The sequence below is a fragment of the Cynocephalus volans genome, chromosome 2 (genome assembly GCF_027409185.1).
Source record: "Cynocephalus volans isolate mCynVol1 chromosome 2, mCynVol1.pri, whole genome shotgun sequence".
Classification (NCBI taxonomy): Eukaryota; Metazoa; Chordata; class Mammalia; order Dermoptera; family Cynocephalidae; genus Cynocephalus; species Cynocephalus volans.
Window position 1 is genome coordinate 193,728,499 of NC_084461.1, and position 18,471 is coordinate 193,746,969.

The following is an 18,471-nucleotide window of genomic DNA, read 5'->3' on the forward strand; positions in this document are numbered from 1 at the left end:
AGTGAAATTGGTCTGGTTATGTGGAATTGGCACCATGAACTATATGTATGCCCTTGGAGAAAACTTGTTTGCTTAGATGTTTATGCCAAATTGGTAACTGACTAACAGTAAGGAACCCTGATAAGAGAAGCCTTTTGAGATTTAATTATGCCACAAACTGCTGGAGGACTAATTTTGCTTTGACTTTGCCTACTACATTACTTTGTGATCCTTGTGTAGTTCTGGTGCTGATGTCTCTAGCTCCTTGCTATCAGTAGTTGCCCCTTGAGGGACTTAGTATCTCTGTGGGAGTGTTTCACGCTGAAATGTCTTAAAACAGTGTGGCTTTTAGCAAGCAAACTTATTTTTTGGACAGTTTACTGAACGGCTTTATCATTTTGCTATTTATAATGTTAGTTAATCCTCATTGTGCCCACAGGATTCCTGGCACTTTAAAGGATAATATTTCTAAGTGGATAACAATGATAAAATTGCTGATTTCAAAATTATAAAATTGTTCATTTTTTATGAGAAATGTAAGGCTGCTGTTATATCACAACATGAATAATTGAGGAGTGATGGTTTTTAGGTGTTTACCAACTTTCCTTTTCTTAACTTTTAAAGTAATGTAAGTTCACAGGAAGTTGCAAAAAATAGCACAGAGAGGGTCTGTGTACCCTTTTCCTGTGGTAATATCTTGCGTAATTACAGAACAATATCAAAGCCAGGAAATTGACATTGATACAATCCACAAATCTTATTCAGATTTCACCAGTTTTACATGCACTTATTTATGAATTTAGTTCCCTGGAACTTTATCATAGGTGTAGATTTTTGTGTGATCACTAACACAGTCAGCATACACAACATTCATCACAAAGATGTCTCACACTACCCCTTTATTGCCACACTGATCTCAAACTGCTGTCCCCCACCCCGGCACTAACCCCTGGCAACCACAGATTTGTTCCCCATCTCTATAATTTTGTCTTTTTTGTTTTCAGGTTTTTAACGTGTATTTCCTCATGTGTAATTTTAGAAATTTAGCTGCATAGGTAGCAGTCATTTTTTTTTTTTTTTTAAGTAAAAGGCAGAACAATGTGCATAAAGAAAGTAGTAAAGAAAAAGAAGGAAGATGCAGCAGTTAAAAACTTAAAATTTGTGATAAAATTGATGAACACGAAGTAGATGATACCAAAATAAATAAATAATTCTGGAACTAAAGCCCAATATATTAGATTATGGTATTTCAGGTTTCAAGAAAAACGTGATCTTATGCTCTTACCAGATGTCCACACAGGAGAAAGTAAAATCTGAGTGTTTAAAGCTAAAGATCTATAATCTTAATGAGGTCTTATGAGGTCTTTGAAAGTAGGGAATCCATTGTCAAGTGGGGCTGAATTGATTTTCATGGCAGAAATGACTCTGTAGACCTGTAGTTGCTGGCAGGGTTCCCTTAGTTATTAACTTTTGCCAGGAAGATAGATTTGTGGAAGTTTCCTTATATGCCCAAAACCCAGACACCCCCAGGAATTCCTTTTTATCCACCTGGTTGCAGTAGCTGCCTCCTTTAAGCAGGGGGTTAGGAAAAGGCGAAGCAACTCTAGAAAACAGATCAGGAACCAGATGAAACAAAAAGGGCAAAATATTGATAATTGTTGAACTGAGTAGTGGGCACTTGGGAGTTCTTTAGGCTGTTCACTTTGTGTGTTTGAAATTTTTTTAATTAAAAAGTTTAAAAGAAAAAAAAGCAAGAGAATTCACTTGAATAAGAAAGTTGGAGCTTCCTAGGGGCAGCACATGCCAGGAGCTGAACTGTTTATACAACCCTTGAAAATAAAAGCAATTCCATTTTTTTAAGAAGTTGAGTTTCTAAAAAGTTGTACTTATTTCATGTCATTCAGTTATTTACAGAGGGCTTACTGTGTACCAGGTGTCATTTTAGGTAGTGAGTACAGCAGTGAACAAAACAGATTTAAAGCACACTGCTTTTTAGAGAGCTTACATTATATGCAATAAACACATAATTCAATAAAGAGTATATCAAATGGTGATAAGTGCTATGGCTGAAAACAAGACAGCAGAAGTGATGTTAGGGGTGTACTTTCAAGTGGCTAGGGAAGACTTCACGGAGAAGGTGACCTTTGAGCAAAGACCGGAGGGAGGGAAGAAGGAAGCTGTGCAGGTGTCTGGCAGAGGGGAACAGCAAGTGCAAAGGCCTTGGGGCAGGTGCAGCTGAGGCTCATCTGAGGCAGAGGCCACCTCTTATGTTTGAGGAACAACAGGAAGGTCTAAGTGGGTGGGTTGTGGTATGCTGAATAATGGTCCTCCCAAATATGTTCACATCTTAATCCCTGGATCCCATGAATATGTTAACTTTCATGGTGAAAGGGCCTTTGCAGATGTGATTAAGTTAAGGATCTTGAGATGGGGTGATTATTTTGGATTATCTAGGTGGGCTCAATATAATTACAAGGCCCCTTATAAGAAGGAAGCAGGAGATCAGAGAGAAGATGCTATGTTGCTGGCTTTGAAGATGAAGGAAGGGGCCACAAGCTGAGGAATGTAGGTGACTCCTAGAAGCTGGGGAACATAAGGAAACAGAGTTTCCCCTGAAGCCTCTAGAAAGAATGCAGCCCTGACCACACCTTGATCTTAGACTTCTGGCCTCCAGACTGTAAGATAATAAACCTTAGTTTTAAGCCACTAAGTTTGTGGTAGTTTGTTAGAGCAACAATAGGAAACTAATACAGGGGTGTAGTGAGCAGAAGAGAGTAAAAGGAGATGTGGTCAGAATGTGAAAGGCATTTAATCCATTCAAGGAACTTGAAGTTTTAAAGTTTTGTTCTGAATGAGAAGCCGTTGGAGTGTTTTGAGCAGAGGAGTGACATGGTCTGACTTATATTTTAAAAGGGATCATTTTGGCTACCCTGAGGAGAACAAGCTGTAGGGGGACAAGAATGGCAGCAAGGAGACCAGTTAGAAGGCTGCTGAAATCAAGAGAAAAGAACATGGTGGTTGGGACCAGGATTGAACCAGTAGAAGTGGACAAAGTCAGGATTGCTGATTGGTTGGATGTGGGAAGAGAAAGAGACAACAGGGACTCCATGGCGTTTGGCCTGAGCAGTTGGAAGGACGAGGTTACCATTTACTGACAAGGAGAAGTCTGTATGATGAGCATGTTTGGGGGGAATATCAGTAGTTGGATGTGCGGCTGAAGATGAGTTCTTGGTTGAGCTCTGGGCTGGAGATATAAATTTGGAAGCCACCAGCACATCGATGGTATTTAAAGCCGGGAAACCAAATTAGAACATTAAAACAGTGAATTTAGGTAGAGGAGAGGTTCAAGGATTGGGCCCTGGCACACCGTAGCGATTAGAGGCTAAGAGGATGATGAGGGGCCAGCAAAGGAGGCTGAGGAGGAATTACCTGTGAGGTGGGAGGAAAGCTCAGAGTGCATAGTCCCTTGGAACCAAGGGATAAAAGTTTTCAAGGAGGAGAAAATGATCAAAGGTGTTAAATGCTGCTGTTTGTCAAGAGGAGGACTGAGAAGTGACCATTGGCAACTTGGAGGTTATTGGTGACCTTGACCAGAATCAGAGGTGTAGTGGGGGAAATGCTAATGGGTTCAAGGGCAAATGGGGAGAGAGGAAATTGAGATAATGAGTACACATAGAGCTGTCTATACATGAGGTGTTTTCAAAAAGTTCATAGAAGGATTCATATTATCTTTTAATTCCATTTTTCCACGAACTTTTTGAAGTATTCTCATATGGCATGTCCTCCTCAAGTAGAGTTGGTATGTGAACCTGTGAATATTTTCTATTTCTAATAGAAAAGTTTAGAGACTTGTCCCTGTTGTGAGCCTCACTGGTAACCTTAATCCAGGCAGAGCTAATAAAGCTAATTTTTGAGCCAAGAGCTTTTTTCCCCCCTCTTCCTTAATGCTGCAACTCACAGTGGTGCTATAAAGCAAAATGCTGGAGACACTTTTATTAGCAAGTTCTTGCAGCTGAGGCTCACTCAGTGGGGCTCTTACTGAGTAGGGCCATTCCAATTCTGGTGTATTGAAGAAAGACCATTAGACTTTGGAAAATTCAGGCTCGTAAACCTGCTAAATTTAATATAGCTTAAGAAATCAAAACAAGTAGAAAGATTTTCTCTTGGTGAGGCCCTTTAAAATTTGCTTGTGAAAGTTTAACTAGGTCTTTTCCTTCTTGATTTTTCCTTCAGAATTAAAAGAAATTCTTAAAACCTGTCATTTTTGTTCTCTAAAAGAAGAAAAAAATCACTCATCCTTTATACTTTGCTAAAGAAATTGAGGACACATTTCTTTCTTTCTTTTTTTTTTTTTGTCTTTTTCGTGACCGGCACTCAGCCAGTGAGTGCACCAGCCATTCCTATATAGGATCCGAACCGCGGCGGGAGCGTTGCCGCGCTCCCAGCGCCGCACTCTCCCGAGTGCGCCACGGGCTTGGCCCGAGGACACATTTCTGTTTTTAATACCTAATTGTAGATACAATCCTGATCCATTTTTGGAAGTAATTCTCACCTCTACTTTTTATAAGTCCCTCAAAGAGATTTTTTGTTATCCAGGACTTAAACTTTATCCTGAGTATTATTTTCTACAGATTAAGCACTGTGATCTGGGGTTAGTGATGTGAATGCTACATCAAAACATCAACTTTTTGTTCTCAGTTTTCCATCCCATAACCCTGTTGTACAAATTTCAGGCTGTGTTATTTAAAACGACTTGGCATTCCTTGAAGCTCATATGAAAATCTGTTTTCAGCTTCCAAAGTTTTTAAGGTCTAATATATTTGAGACTTTCTAAAAGTCCCACTGAAAAGTTTCTTCATTTTAAAGTGGCTGAAATTTGTATGGTTTAGTTCTCATGAAAACCCATCCAGAATGTTTAATTTAATTGGGATTTTCTAGTTTAGTACTGGATTTGTATTTTCCTGAAATGCTGATTCGGAGGCTTTGTCTATCAAAAAGTAGCCTTGTAGCTAATTTTTGGACTATAGAATTAAAGAGATTGTTCCCCTGCTTCCCCGCTTGCCCTTATAGTCAGGTGATCCAACCTGACTATAAGGGCAGGGACCAAAACTTTTCCCTATAGCTTCCCAACAATGGGGAAGAAGTTCCCAATCTCGGCATACACATGGGATGTCTCTCACATGTAAAAAATTATCTATTCGTTTGGCAGATTGAGATGGAAAGGCAAGAATTGCTGACCTTAGTGCCTAGCACGTAGTTAGTAGCCAACACATTTCTTAACCGATTGACCTATAACCCATATCAGTGTTCTATATAAAGTGAATTCTGCCGAGCCCTGAGCTTTTCAGATACTCCTTGCAAGAAGGGGTCAGGAACCAAATAAGTTCAGGAGACATAGCTTCCTATATCCCCTTCTTAGAGATATATAATACGTCAGTCTGTTAAAAGCTCTCAGAAGTCCTGCAGCAAAGAATCACGCTTTGTTTTGTTTCAGCCAGTGTTCCGTAAACCCATTTGACCATGGAATCTTTGTTTAAGTAATTTATCAATACCCGAGGAGCTGTTGTTCTACTAAACATGCTTTGGGAAGTGCTGGTCTGTGTAATGACATTATGACTACGTGTATATGATCTCTTAGCCTCTCTGAGTCTTTTGTTCATAGTTATTAATCATTTTTACAAAATTTTATGTTTTATGTTTTTTACAAAAAAGGCTCACGTATCCCAAAGATCAGAGTAAAGTTGTCCTGTGTTTAGTTAGCATTTTCTGCCTTTGACAACCCGTGAGGGTCTCTGTATATTACTCTTTATCTTCTACCTTATTTAATCCTGACTTCCAGGGGTTTGTTAGGGGATGTACTCTGCTCTGGAACTGCTTGAATTGTGGCCTGGTTCCATCACAGCTGATGTTGGTCTACCCTATCTATGCTTCATGATTGCCTAGTGCTCAGGCTTGCCCTGGCACAGATAGATGGACAGACACCACCCGGGTGTCATAGGTAGGCTCAGCTGTGGACCAATCATGCCAAGAACAAAACTATGGTGTTCTGTCTAGTCAAAACTGGAGCTCCAGTGTTATTGAGTCATTATCCCATTCTTTATTGCCTGACCACTTATGATCAGATGAGGGTTTGTTTCCCTGAGCCCTTAAGGCTAAGATGGAAAAGAGTAGACAGCGTGGTTAAGTAGACTTGTAACTGATGCTGTGGCCATGCCCAGGGTGGCTGCTTAATGGATTCATGTCAGCCGGGGAGGTGGGCTCCAGTGGTTTGCCACAGGGCTTTGTCCTCAGCCCCATCCTGGTTAACTTTAAAAAAAAAATTAAGATATGAAGGCCATAGACCATATTTTGCAGATTAATTGTGAATGGGAGAAGTAGCTAATGCAATGGATGACAGAATTGGAATTCAAAGTTGATCTGAAGCAGCTAAAATGCTGGGGTATGGAGCAGGCAGTGAGGTGGGATTTAAAATTAATAGAAAGTTTAGAATTGACATGTAAAAAAAAAAAAACGCCGTGGAAGAAAGAAGTTGGGACTTTTTTTTTCTTCTAATTGCAGTTTGTGTTTATAAAAACCCTGAAGAATGATAAACACCACATTCAGCTTACCATTGGGGGGAAGAGAATGTGGAGAGTGACAGATATGCAGGAGTTTTAAGCTTATTAGCAGCATTTTATTTCTTAGTGATTAGTGAGTCTATGGGTATTCACAATATTCTTTACACCTCTTTTGTCTGCCTTAAATATTTAATCAATTAAACAGACTCCAGAAGCTTTAGTGGACCATTAGTTGAGTATCCATGATAACATATCTACAACAAGTGAAGCAGCAAACTAATGTCTGATAAGAGTTTTCTGTTATGGCACTTGACAGCCCATATTTGGGGTATTGTTCAGTCCTAAAGAGTACCACATTTGAAGAGGTACAGCATAGATGTACAAATGTTAGGTATATTCGGAGAGTGATGGGTTTGGAAACTTGTTATATGACAAATAGTTGAAGGAAATGGATAATATTTAGACCTATGAAGAAATTACTAAGGGGAAATGTGATGGCTGTTTTCAGCTGTTTGAGGGACTGTTAGGAGTAAGAGGGAATAGATGTCTTCTTCAAAAGGGCCATAGGTGGAGTTAGTTTTCTGCAGTGGAAGGGAATACTTTCCAATAGGCACACTGCCTTGTGGTAGATCAGGCTGATTTGGGAGGCCAGCCCTCCACCAGAGCATTCCGGGATTGTTGTGACCTCCATCAGCCAGCAATGCTGGGAGGAGCTTTCTTGCAATGAGGAAATGTGCCTGGTTGATCTCCAAGACCCCTCTGAATTCTTCAGTTTCCAAACCATTGAAGACTTGAGCCAGTGTAACGTTTTGGTTCAGAAAAATGATGGAAGACTTGCTACTTATTTATGCCATGTGGTTTAACTTCTGATGCTATGCATTCCATGCAAAGTGTCCATGTCTACAGAGAAAGTGACTTAGGTGGTCTGTTTGTCACACGTGGAACAGAAGTGTAATTTAAGGAAACCAGAACTGTAATGTGCCATCAGAGTGTTATGTCGGTCAGTATTGCTTTGACATGCTTTTGGTTAAATAAGATACTTTAGTAATGATTATTTTTGGTACAGTTTGCTTGAGATGGAAAATCGGAAATTTTGAGACTGAGACAAGCTGGGTTGTTAAATTCTAATTTTCACTTTGCAAATTTTAGCCTCTTTCTGTGTGTCTTACGTCTCCTTTGTTCCTCTGTTTCTTCATTACTGCCTTCTTTTGTGTTAAATAGATATTTTCTAGTATGCCCATTTTAATTCCCTTGTTTCTTTTTTTGAATTATTTTGTTAATGGTTGCCCTAAGGATTATAATGAACATCTTAACTTAAAACAATGTAGTTTGGATTAATACCCACTTAATTCTAATAGTATACCCAAACTTTTCCAATATAGCTTCATTTTGCATATGTTGGTACAGTTGGGTGGTATTCCACAGGTCTCTGAGGCTCTGTCCATTTTTTTCATTTTTTTGGTTTTTGTTTTGTTGTTTTGGAGTTTTTTCTTTATTTTTTTTTTCCCCTGGGCTGGGTACTTTCAGCTGATCTGTCTTTAAGTTTGCTGATTTTTCTGCCAGTTAAATTTGTTGTTGAGCCCCTCTAGTGAATTTTTTGTTTCAGTTACTGTATTTTTCAACTCCAGAACTCCTATTTGGTTCTTTTTTATAATTTCTATCTCTTTGTTAATATTTTTCATTGACGTGACATTGTTCTTATATTTTCCTTTATTTCTTCAGACATGTTTTCCTTTAGTATTTTGAACACATGTATAATAGCTGATATAAAGTCTCTGTTTAGTAAGTCTGATGTCTGGACTTCTGCAGGGACATTTTCTGTTGACTGCTTTTTTTCCCTATGTATGGATTCTACTTTTCTGTTTCTTTGCACATCTCATAATTTTTCATTAAAAACTGAACATTTTAAATAATATAATGTAGCAACTCTAGAAATCAGATTCTCCTTTCTCTGCAGATTTTTTATTGCTGTTTGTTGTTGCTGCAGTTTGTTTAGTGGCTTTTCTGGACTAATTAGTTTGTATTCTTTGTCATTTGTGGCCACTGAAGTTTCTGCTCAGTTAGCTTACTGGTTAGCTAATGATTAGACAGAGATTTCCTTAAATCCATCAAATCAATAAGTCTCCCAGCCTTTGCTGAGGTGCTATCTGTATGTTGGGTTGTTACTTCACTGTTCCAGCCGTTTACAGCTCTGCCTTAGCCTTCATTTCCTGCCTGTGCAGAGCCTCACGGTCAGCCAGAATGGAGAGATCAGGTCCTTCTCAGGTCTTTCCTGGGCACATGCACATGGCATTTGAGACTCCCAGGAAGATATCAGAGCCTTTCAAAGCCCCACATGGAATCCCACTTCCCAGTTTTTCTGCTTAAGCTTTTTTGGTCAGCTTCTTGTTAACCTAAACTGGAAGTGCCACCTCAGGCAGCTGCAGTGTCAAACAGTTGTCTTTATTGTACTGGACAAATGCCCTGGAGATAGGACAGAGGAAGAGCTCAGTTAGTTCAGATAAAGACAAGCCTGGAGGGTAGAGCTTTCCAGCAAGCTGCCAGACAGGTCAAATGGTAACAGTTTTCTGGGGAATATATTTTGGAGGAGCTCAGAAACCATCTGGCCCCTCCAGTGGCAGCTAGGCTGCTGGTTTTCACAGCTACCATAGTTGCAAGGCTATTAGTTTTTAAGACTACTATGGAGCTGGAGGAGATGGGATTAGTACAAGTTAAAATGACCCAGAGGTCATTGTTCTTACTGAGACTCAGCCATTTTTCTTGAATAAAATGTATCTCATAATGTTGCAAACCTTTCATAAATTTTCAGAGTTCTGAAAAAGTTGATTGTGACTATTTTGGACAGTATTCTTGTTGCTTTTATGGAGAAGCAGATTCTCGGAGCTCTTTACTCAGTCAGCCTGAGCTTTAACTCTCTTTTGATACTTTATCAGCCAAGGCACCATGTGCAGCAAGAGCCTGCTGTGCATATGCTGTGCATTCTTACTTTGTCTCATGCTCTTTCTTCTTGTCTCTGTCTTTGATGTCTTGAAGTGGACCCAAGGGAGTGCTAAAGAGCACAGTTTACTGTAAACCAGTGGTCACCACTCTCACTTTATTAGAAGTGAGTTTCAACCTTAGGATGGGCAGAAAACTTGAGCACTTGTTCCTTCTTTACCAGAATGTGCCTCCGACCCCAGATTATGTTGACCTCCTGGATCAGTTTCTCATCTGGCCAGCAGAGTCCATCTTTTGCAATCTGGCCAACTTTTCACATTATCCCATGAAGTAAATCCATTGTTTCCCTAAATTAGGGTTGGAAAATAAAACGCTAATGGCTAAAATGGCCATTTCCTCTGGATACTGTTGGGAGTTGAAATTCAGGCCAGACATAACATTAATTTCTCTCTATCGGATCTTATAATCCTAGTTAACAGCTTGAGTTTTTTGTTAAACTTTTAAAAATATATATATGCATTTAAAATCTAAATTCTTACGTGTAATATAAATTTGGATTTCTTATACAATCAGAAGTTCTGAGTTACAGGTATTTATTTTATTATAGCCTTTCATTTCAGAGGCCATCAATCTCCAGTTCTGTAAGATGGAAATACAAGTGCTATTGGTAAAAAGTAAAGCAAGTCTGTTCTGAAAAGCCGTGTATGATTGTGTAGGTAATTACCGTGTTAAAGTTTGTATTTTTGCATTAATTATATTTGTGCATTTTTTCTCTTGTTAGATAATAATTTAACTGAGTAGTCTATAATGTGTATTACATGGTGGTACAACAATTTCGAAATCTTGAAAGATAAAGCTGGAAACATTTGCTCGTATTTTTTTTCACCTCAGAGTGTTTTGTTAATGAGACATTTTATACTGCCATAAACCCAGGGCAGTAATATAGGTGTTGATTGATTTTTGGATGGCAAGGGGCTTCTCTAATTGCAGAATTTGACATTTGTGTCACTTGTGCTGTACTAGGTGAGCAAGACGTGGAAGGTGATTGCAGAAGATGAAGTGCTGTGGTACAGGCTGTGCCAGCAGGAAGGGCACCTTCCAGAGAGCAGCATCTCTGACTATTCTTGCTGGAAGCTCATCTTCCAAGAGTGCCTCGCCAGGGAACACATGTTAAGAACCAACTGGAAGGTAGGCAGTGGCCAATATCGTTACCTGTACAAGAATACCCTACAAGGACATGGGAATCCAAGCCTTTGAATACAACCTGAAATTAATTTCCAAAAGTGAAGGGAGAGAAGGATGCTGAGCAGCCCCTTCAGCTGTGGTGACTTGTTGCCCATCTTGTTCTCCATTAAAATATCTGCTCCTATTTTCAACCACAAGATTTGGGAGCATCCTCTTGCTCTCCAGAGAGGAAGGGTGAGGTTGGGTTATCAGTGACTTCCCCTCTGATGGGTAGGGTCGTTGGAGGAGTGCCCAGTGCAGCCCCCTTTCACTTTCATCAACCCTCTGGAGGGACCAAGGAAGCAAAAGCACCACTTGCATGCAAAAGAGTAGCTGAAAATGTCATTTCCAGTAAATGTAAGAGAGATTATTAAACATTTCTAAGCACTGTCTTCTCTTCCCTCATATAACCTATTGGCTTCCTTCCATAACATTTATCACTTCAAAGTCTCTACAGAAATATTAGATCACAGCTAAGAGAATTTGCACAGGGAAGTGTTTCTATAGGAGATAACTGTCAAGAACTGTGTTACATAAAGTGGTTTGGGGCATGACACAGCAGCATTGTGGTGGCATTGTTTCTTTTCCACCTGGGAAGCTGGATATTCAGCTGCAGAGAAGGGATAGAATTATACTCTTTCCTCTCCTGTACAGGTCAATTCTAATAGACTTTGAGATTTACAAGCTTTTGCTCATTACTGATGGTGACATATTGCCTATGTGCATGTCTGTCCCTAGTCACCTCTTAACCTGATTAGTGACCAATATGCTTGATCTGGGCAACCTCACACAGTTTCTAGCAGAACTCATAAGAGCAGTGTTTTTCTAATTCAGGGTTTCTCAACCCCAGCACTAGTGACATTTAGGCCCAGATAATTCTTTGTTGTGGGGGGCTGTCCTGTGCATTGCGGGTTGTTGAGCCACATTCCTGGCCTCTACTCACTAAATGTCAGTAATATTTTCCTCCTCCCCCCAGTTGTGACAACCAAAAATGTCTCCAGGCATTGCCAGATGTTCCCTGGGGGGAAAACTTGCCCCTGGTTGAGAACCACCATTCTGAGGAGAATTAGGGTAGCTATTCTTTCTTAGGCTATTAAGAAAATGACCTAAGAAAGTCACTAAGGCAAGCCACACTGGCCCCACAGATTCTGTTTGCATTCAGATAAATAATAAAGTCATCTGGTGGGGCCTCCCAGCCCTCTTGCCTGTGTGCCTGGTTAGGTCTCTGTAATGGACATAGGTGAAAGACAGGCAGAAAAGGTTTGACAAAGAAAGCTGCTCAGGCAAACTGTGGCCAGAAAAGCAGAGGAGGGGCTGCAATTTGAAGAAAGCTTGAGAGTTGGGTGTTAATTGGGGCCTTTCTGTCCAGCAAGGAGGGATATTTCTGAGATCTGTGAGAGTGAGAGCTGGAGATATTCAGGGTCCCCTGGCTCGAATTCAGAGATGTCAGACTGTGACAGAGAAAGTAGCAGCCAAGTTTTTTTGCTTCCTCTTTGGTGATAGAGAAAGCAAGGAGGAAGGCAGGTATATCCACATTTGGTCTGGCAGAAGTGAAAGCGTTTACAGACCTCACCTCATAGTGTTTGGCACTTAATAACAGTATACAAGCTATGTAAAATTGAACAGAATTTGTGTTTATTGTTTTTGTCTAATAAGCACAAACCCCATATGTTTGGTAAGTGCTTTATAAATGGTTGTTGGCTGAGTGAACTGGAGTAGAACTGCGGGCAGAATGTGTACTTCTATTTGCAGTGTCTCAGGCACAGTTCTTGACACTATTAACAGTGAAGACTACATCACTGAAATTTTATTTTTTATTTATGTAATTTTTCTTTTTGGCAGCTGGGTGGTATGGGGATCCAAACCCTTGACCTTGGTGTTATGAGCACCACACTCTACCAAGTGAGCTAACTGGCCAGCTGAGTGAAATTTTAAATAACTGTTTCATTAAATGTAATGATGGGATTATTATTATTATAATTCTAGAATGAAAGAAAGCCTTATCAAAACATGAAAGATCATGTCAGAGAAAATTGCTTTACCTTTGTAGGCTTCCGTTTCTCATTTCTGGAGAGGGGCTAAGAGTGGCATCACTCACAGCATGTTGCAGGAATGTCTGTAGAAGTACGTCTTACACTTCTGCTGTGGAGCCTGGCCCATGCTCAGTGCTTGGGCAGAATGGGCTGTCGGAGCTCTGAGGCCTTTGCACACAGATACAGTGGTGCCATACTGTTTGTGGTCCCCTTCAGGATGGTTGGGCAGGTGATTTGGTTTGGTATCTCCTAGGTCAGTGTCCGGGGAAGCCCCAGAAGGGACCTCAGAGTTCTCAGGTATCTCCACATGGGGATGACCTGTAAATGCAAGAACTTACCTGGACCTGCAGTTAAGAGCCAATCTGGAAACGATTTGATAAACTGGTTGTGTTGGCCATAGTATTCCTTTTCCTGGTGTATGCATACACTCTTTTTAACTCTGGCATTCTAGGACGTCTCTACGACTAGAATTCCAGTGTGGGGTTAAAGCCCATGAGGGAGAGGGCAACCACCTGACAGAAATTAGTAAATTCCATAAGCACCAGGTGTTTTTCTCAAGCCCTCTTTTTCTTTCAATATGTTTTCCCTCAAAAGAGCTTTTCTGTTCCTGTAACTTTGGCTGTGGCCCTCACAGAGATGATTCCCAAATCCTTCCCTTCCCTCCCTATATCTCCATAGTAGAATAACTCCATTTGGATGTGTCCAGTTTTGTCCCTCAGCCCTTAGACTTGGCCCTCAGATAGGTTAAGGTCATTGTGCAAGTTATCTTGCATGGTTTCTGGAGTCTAGCTGCTTAATGAATGTAGATCTTCATGGAATGGCTGTCATCATCTTTTTCCTGAGAATGTAAATAATAATAACAGCAGCTACCTACCACTTGTTGAACTTTGGTGTATGTTAAGAATTGTGCTTGGCACTTACACACACTATTTCTAATTCTTCTGCTAGTCTGGCAAAGTTGAAATTCTTGATTACTTGACATTCTTGAATACCTTTAATCATGCCTGCTTTTTGGCTTAACTGTCTTTTTCTTCCTAACCTCTCACATGTAAATACTTTATATCCTTTCAGATTCCCTTTATTTTTACTTAAAAAATAATTGTTTTTTAAATATATTTTCTGAATCAATAATAAATAATCATGGTAAAGTAATTCAAAAGTCACAGAAGGGCATAAAGTGGAAAATACATCTCCCTCTCACCATGTTCCACCCACCACCTAGTTCTCTTCCTCAGGAGCAACCCATGTTTAGGCTTTAGGGTTTCCTTTAAATACTGTTTCCAAAACACCTCTGACCTCTCAATAAGAAATAATGTCATTTCTAATTATTACATGTCAGTTAAAAGAAAGAAAAAGAATTTCTTCTCTTCTCTTCCTTTTCCCCATCCTGATCTTTATGTATTTGTATGTCATTTTTCATTTTATTCTGAGAGTTCTTGTAAGAGTTTTTACAGGTAAAGTATCTTTAAAACTTTTTAATATATTTTACAAACTTCTTCAGATATCTCCCTCTACCAGCAGATACTTACCAGCCTACTGTGGATTGTAGCAATTTGTGTGCACATATTGCCTTTGTATTCTATAACCTCCTTGTGGACAGGACAGTGTCTCACACATCCCCTGCCCTCTCTCGTTCAGTGCCTTTGTGTATGTGGTAACTCATACACACTTACTAGCTTAATGTGTTGTCATCTTTGCCCTTTTGAATACCCAGATAACTTTGAATGTCGTAGATGCCGTGGAAAATTGCTATGGGATGTAGGTGAAAGCGAAATGTTTTGTCTTCTGGCTGCCCCAAGAACAGTATAAACTGCATCCCCCATTTCCTTATGCAGAATCGCAAAGGTGCCGTGAGCGAGCTGGAACACGTTCCTGATGCAGTTTTATGTGATGTGCATTCTCACGATGGCGTTGTCATTGCTGGGTAAGCAAAACTGTTTTCACTTAATGCTCTTCATCTTCATGTCTTTCATTTTTTATGTGCTGCCCTGAGTACCAGCGACCTTATCTTCCCTCAAGAGTATGTCCCTTCCTCAATGATAGCCCATGTTTAAAATGGAAAGTCTCCAGGATTCTGTTCTCTGGTATTCGAGAGCTCGGGAGCAATAGGTGAGAGCGAGTGGTGTCGCACAGATCTGTAACCCATTCATCTTAATATGTCTTTCCCAGCTTGTGAATTACTCTTGTGGCATGTTGTGTGAGATGTCATTAAGGCCAATGGTTTGTATTTTATGAAGACATAAAATAAAAGTCAAGCAAGAATAATAAGTGTTGGCACAAACAGGTTCTGTTCTGGAGGCTTTATTGTGAGGAAGGGCTGTGGCCACACATCCTTCTTCCCCACCATGTAGTACATATTAACTAATTAAGTTGTCCTGAAATGGGCTTTTTATTTGTCTCCATGGCCAAGAAATTTAATTTTTTTTTTTTTTTTTTTTTGTCGTTTTTCGTGACCGGCACTCAGCCAGTGAGTGCACCGGTCATTCCTATATAGGATCTGAACCGGCGGCGGGAGCGTCACTGCGCTCCCAGCGCCGCACTCTCCTGAGTGAGCCACGGGCCCGGCCCAAGAAATTTAATTTTAACCTCTGTAAATTCCTTTGGCTTCTGTTTGAAAAATCACTTTCATGAATTCTTCATGTTTTGCTACAGAGGTGCATTTATGTATTTCTTTAATGTACAATAAGAAGCTCAAGTTTAATTTTGGATTAGAAAGGTGTCTTGAATTACAGTCTCAAATTGTATACTTAATGCCATAAAGTAGAGGCCAGAACACTTAAACTTCTGAGTCTGGATCTACTTTGGAATGAGCCACCTCAGGGAAGTCTTGCCTGTAGGAAAATAAAAACAAAAACCAACTTTGGACTTACAAACTAGCAGTAGCTAAGTCTTTTTCTTTAAAGAAAAATCTTTCCTTAAGTCGCATTCCTCAATGAGCACCATTTAAGTTGAAATGCCAAACAGTCGGATTATTTTAATATTTTGTGATATGCAGTGCCTATTGAAAAGTATTTTTGCTTTAAACAAGATATGCCTAGGAGGAACACTTTTCTTTAGCCTCTGTTTTACAGGCTGTAATTTAGAGTTTAATGCCTTTGTTGAGAGTGCTGTAGAACTATTATTTTTAGAAAGATTAATGGACCAGAAATCTGGAATTCCATCCATCCAGTTGTATGACATTGGGCTTTTGCACCTCAATGCTAAAATGTGGGTCTAAAAGCTCATGAAATGCAAGGTCCTTTCCACCCACTAATTCTGAGAATCAGCAGTAACTCCAAAAGGTACTTGTATCACTCTAGCTTAAAGGGGTCTCCACCTAGTGTGTCAGAAGACACTGAAGGACAGAATGCTGAGACTGGACTGAAAGAATCATAAAAGAAACTAGAAACAAAGGAGAAACTTTAATCTTGAAAGCCAGTTACAAATTTCTTATCTGGATGTGGAACTCCCAAAAGGCAGGTTGACTATGAGTCCAGATGCCAGTCCTTTCCCTGCCTCTCGGTTCCCTGGAGGTCTGTTCAACATTACAGATTATGCCAGCACAAAGCAAAGCAATGGCAGAGTTTTTGGATCGATAAGATGAAACTTGATCTGTGGGTCAGAGAGGCTCCTCACGGCTCCTCTTTCTAAGAGAACCTTACATTTATAGCTGAGCATGAGATATTTCAATCTTGCTTATATGCAGAGCATCTTGTGTTTATCATTAAAATTTTATCTGGTGGTTACGATGCTTGTTTTCTGGGTCAGATCTTGAATCCCTTTTCATTTGAGACAGCGGTGTTTGTGGTTACCTCATTCCCAATCAATGTTGTATTCACCAGGCTTTGTACAGTTATGTATCTCCAAGGAGCTTCTTAAAGAGACAGTGGCCACCTCACCATTTCTTTCTCTTATACTTACCTTGTGTTTCTCTTATTTTTCTTCTTCCCCTCCTTTTTCTCTTTCTTTTACACAAGTGGCTGTTCAGAGGTTTAGTCTTACGTATCTAGAGCTAAACTATAAAACATTTTTGCATTTAAACCTATTAAATATATTTCATATCATGGATGGGTAACAAAGACTTGTGAAATGTCTTTCTTCTCCTACTTTCCAACTCTCTGTAAATGTTCCTGGTTTAGGGTGATGTTGCCTAGTCCTAGACTAATATTTATTGCAGTTAGCCTCACAATTGACCCAGTCTTGGTTCTTCTTTACTCTTCTTTTCACACAAAACCAGAGTAACCTTAAAATAGTCATTCACTCATAAACTTAACATGATGGACACTTGAGTCCCTATCATGTAAATAGATGTGGCCTCTGCTTAACAGAGCCTTGCTTTTCCAGCAGGGAAACAGACATTATTCTCAAAGCTTTTGATAGTTCACTCTTCTGTCCATGAGTTTTTGCTTTCCTTACTATCATGTGAATAATTTCCAGTTCCCTTTTCCTGATGCTCAGAGTTCTTTGAAATTTGTTTCCAACCTTCCTTTTTCCTCATTAATCTCCTCAACTATACCTTTGGTTTTTTCTACACTGTTCTATTTAGTCATCTCTGACCACATCCTTTTTTTTTTCAATTGAAACATAATTCACATACCATAAAATTCACCCTTTTAAAGTGTACAATTCAGTGATTTTTTTTTTTTTTTTTTAGTAGATGCACAAGGTGGTGCAACCAGCACCACTAATTCCAGAATGTTTTCATCACCTTGAAAAGAAACCCAGTACTCATTCTTTAAGGTCAATCCAGTCCTGTCTCTTCCCATAGGTTTCTGTAGCATCCTAGCCCAATAACCTCTCCCTCTCCCCATATCTGCTCTTCTCATAACTCCTGGAGAAGTGATTACCTGAAGCTTATAGGGCAGCTAATCATGTGGCCTCTCAGCTTCACCTGAACATTTTTGTTTTATATTGTTCTTTTACTTAGAAATCATTTTTAATTTTACAGCCATGTATTTTTTTTTCCAGTTAATTTGTAAGCATCTTTTAAAATTAAGGGTGGTATGTAATATTTCAAAGTTCTATAGTGCTTGTCTATGTTTTGTACGGAGTGAGCATTAAGATTTAATACAGGCTTCCCCTTCCCCTACCACCTGTATACTACATGTAATGTGGGAAACTGGAGAAATGCCTACTTTCTCCTGTCTGTTCTCTAATTTCTTAGTTTTTCAACTTAGAATCATAGGATTTTAAACTTGGAAGGAGCTTTAGAGATCATCTGTTCCACAACCCCATTTTGTGTAGGGTGATGGAGGCTGGGCACGCGTGTACTGCACCATCCTGCCGCGCTTCTGTAATGCCCACATGTAGAGCTGGGCACCAGAGCTGCCTGTGCCAGCCCTCATTTGCTGCTCTGAAGCCTTGTCTATCATAGCATCATGTTGCTTTTTTTGTGTGTGTGGCATGCATCTTTCTTTTCTTTTTAAAAATAGAAGTGGTTAGTAAAACCGTGTTTTTGCAAAAGTGTTAGAAAGTGGACAAGAGAAAGCCACTTAAATCCTAGCATGTAACACAACCCCTGTTATGGTTTTTGGTGTGTATGGTTTGGTTTTCAGTCTGTATTTCTATACGTATTTTTACATAATATATTTATAGCCTACATTACATTTTTGGCCTTTTCTCAAAAAAAAAAAAAAAAAAAAAAAAACTAAACTTATGAGATTTCCCCCACATGTTATTACATACTTTTCATTACTTTTTTTGATTTGTTGCAAAAACTCCTTGAAGAATTACATCTTAATTTTTTTATTCATTTCCCTAGT

At 39.6% G+C, this 18,471-nt stretch overlaps 1 protein-coding gene across 1 annotated transcript in view; it reads left to right on the forward strand.

The window, feature by feature from the left end:
* FBXW8 (F-box and WD repeat domain containing 8) overlaps nucleotides 1–18,471 on the forward strand; it is a 108,877-nt gene that overhangs the window by 19,658 nt on the left and 70,748 nt on the right. The window contains exons 3-4 of the mRNA XM_063085616.1: nucleotides 10,497–10,661; nucleotides 14,566–14,654. Coding sequence (XP_062941686.1) covers nucleotides 10,497–10,661; nucleotides 14,566–14,654 — 254 coding nt within the window. The remainder of the gene's footprint in view (nucleotides 1–10,496; nucleotides 10,662–14,565; nucleotides 14,655–18,471) is intronic.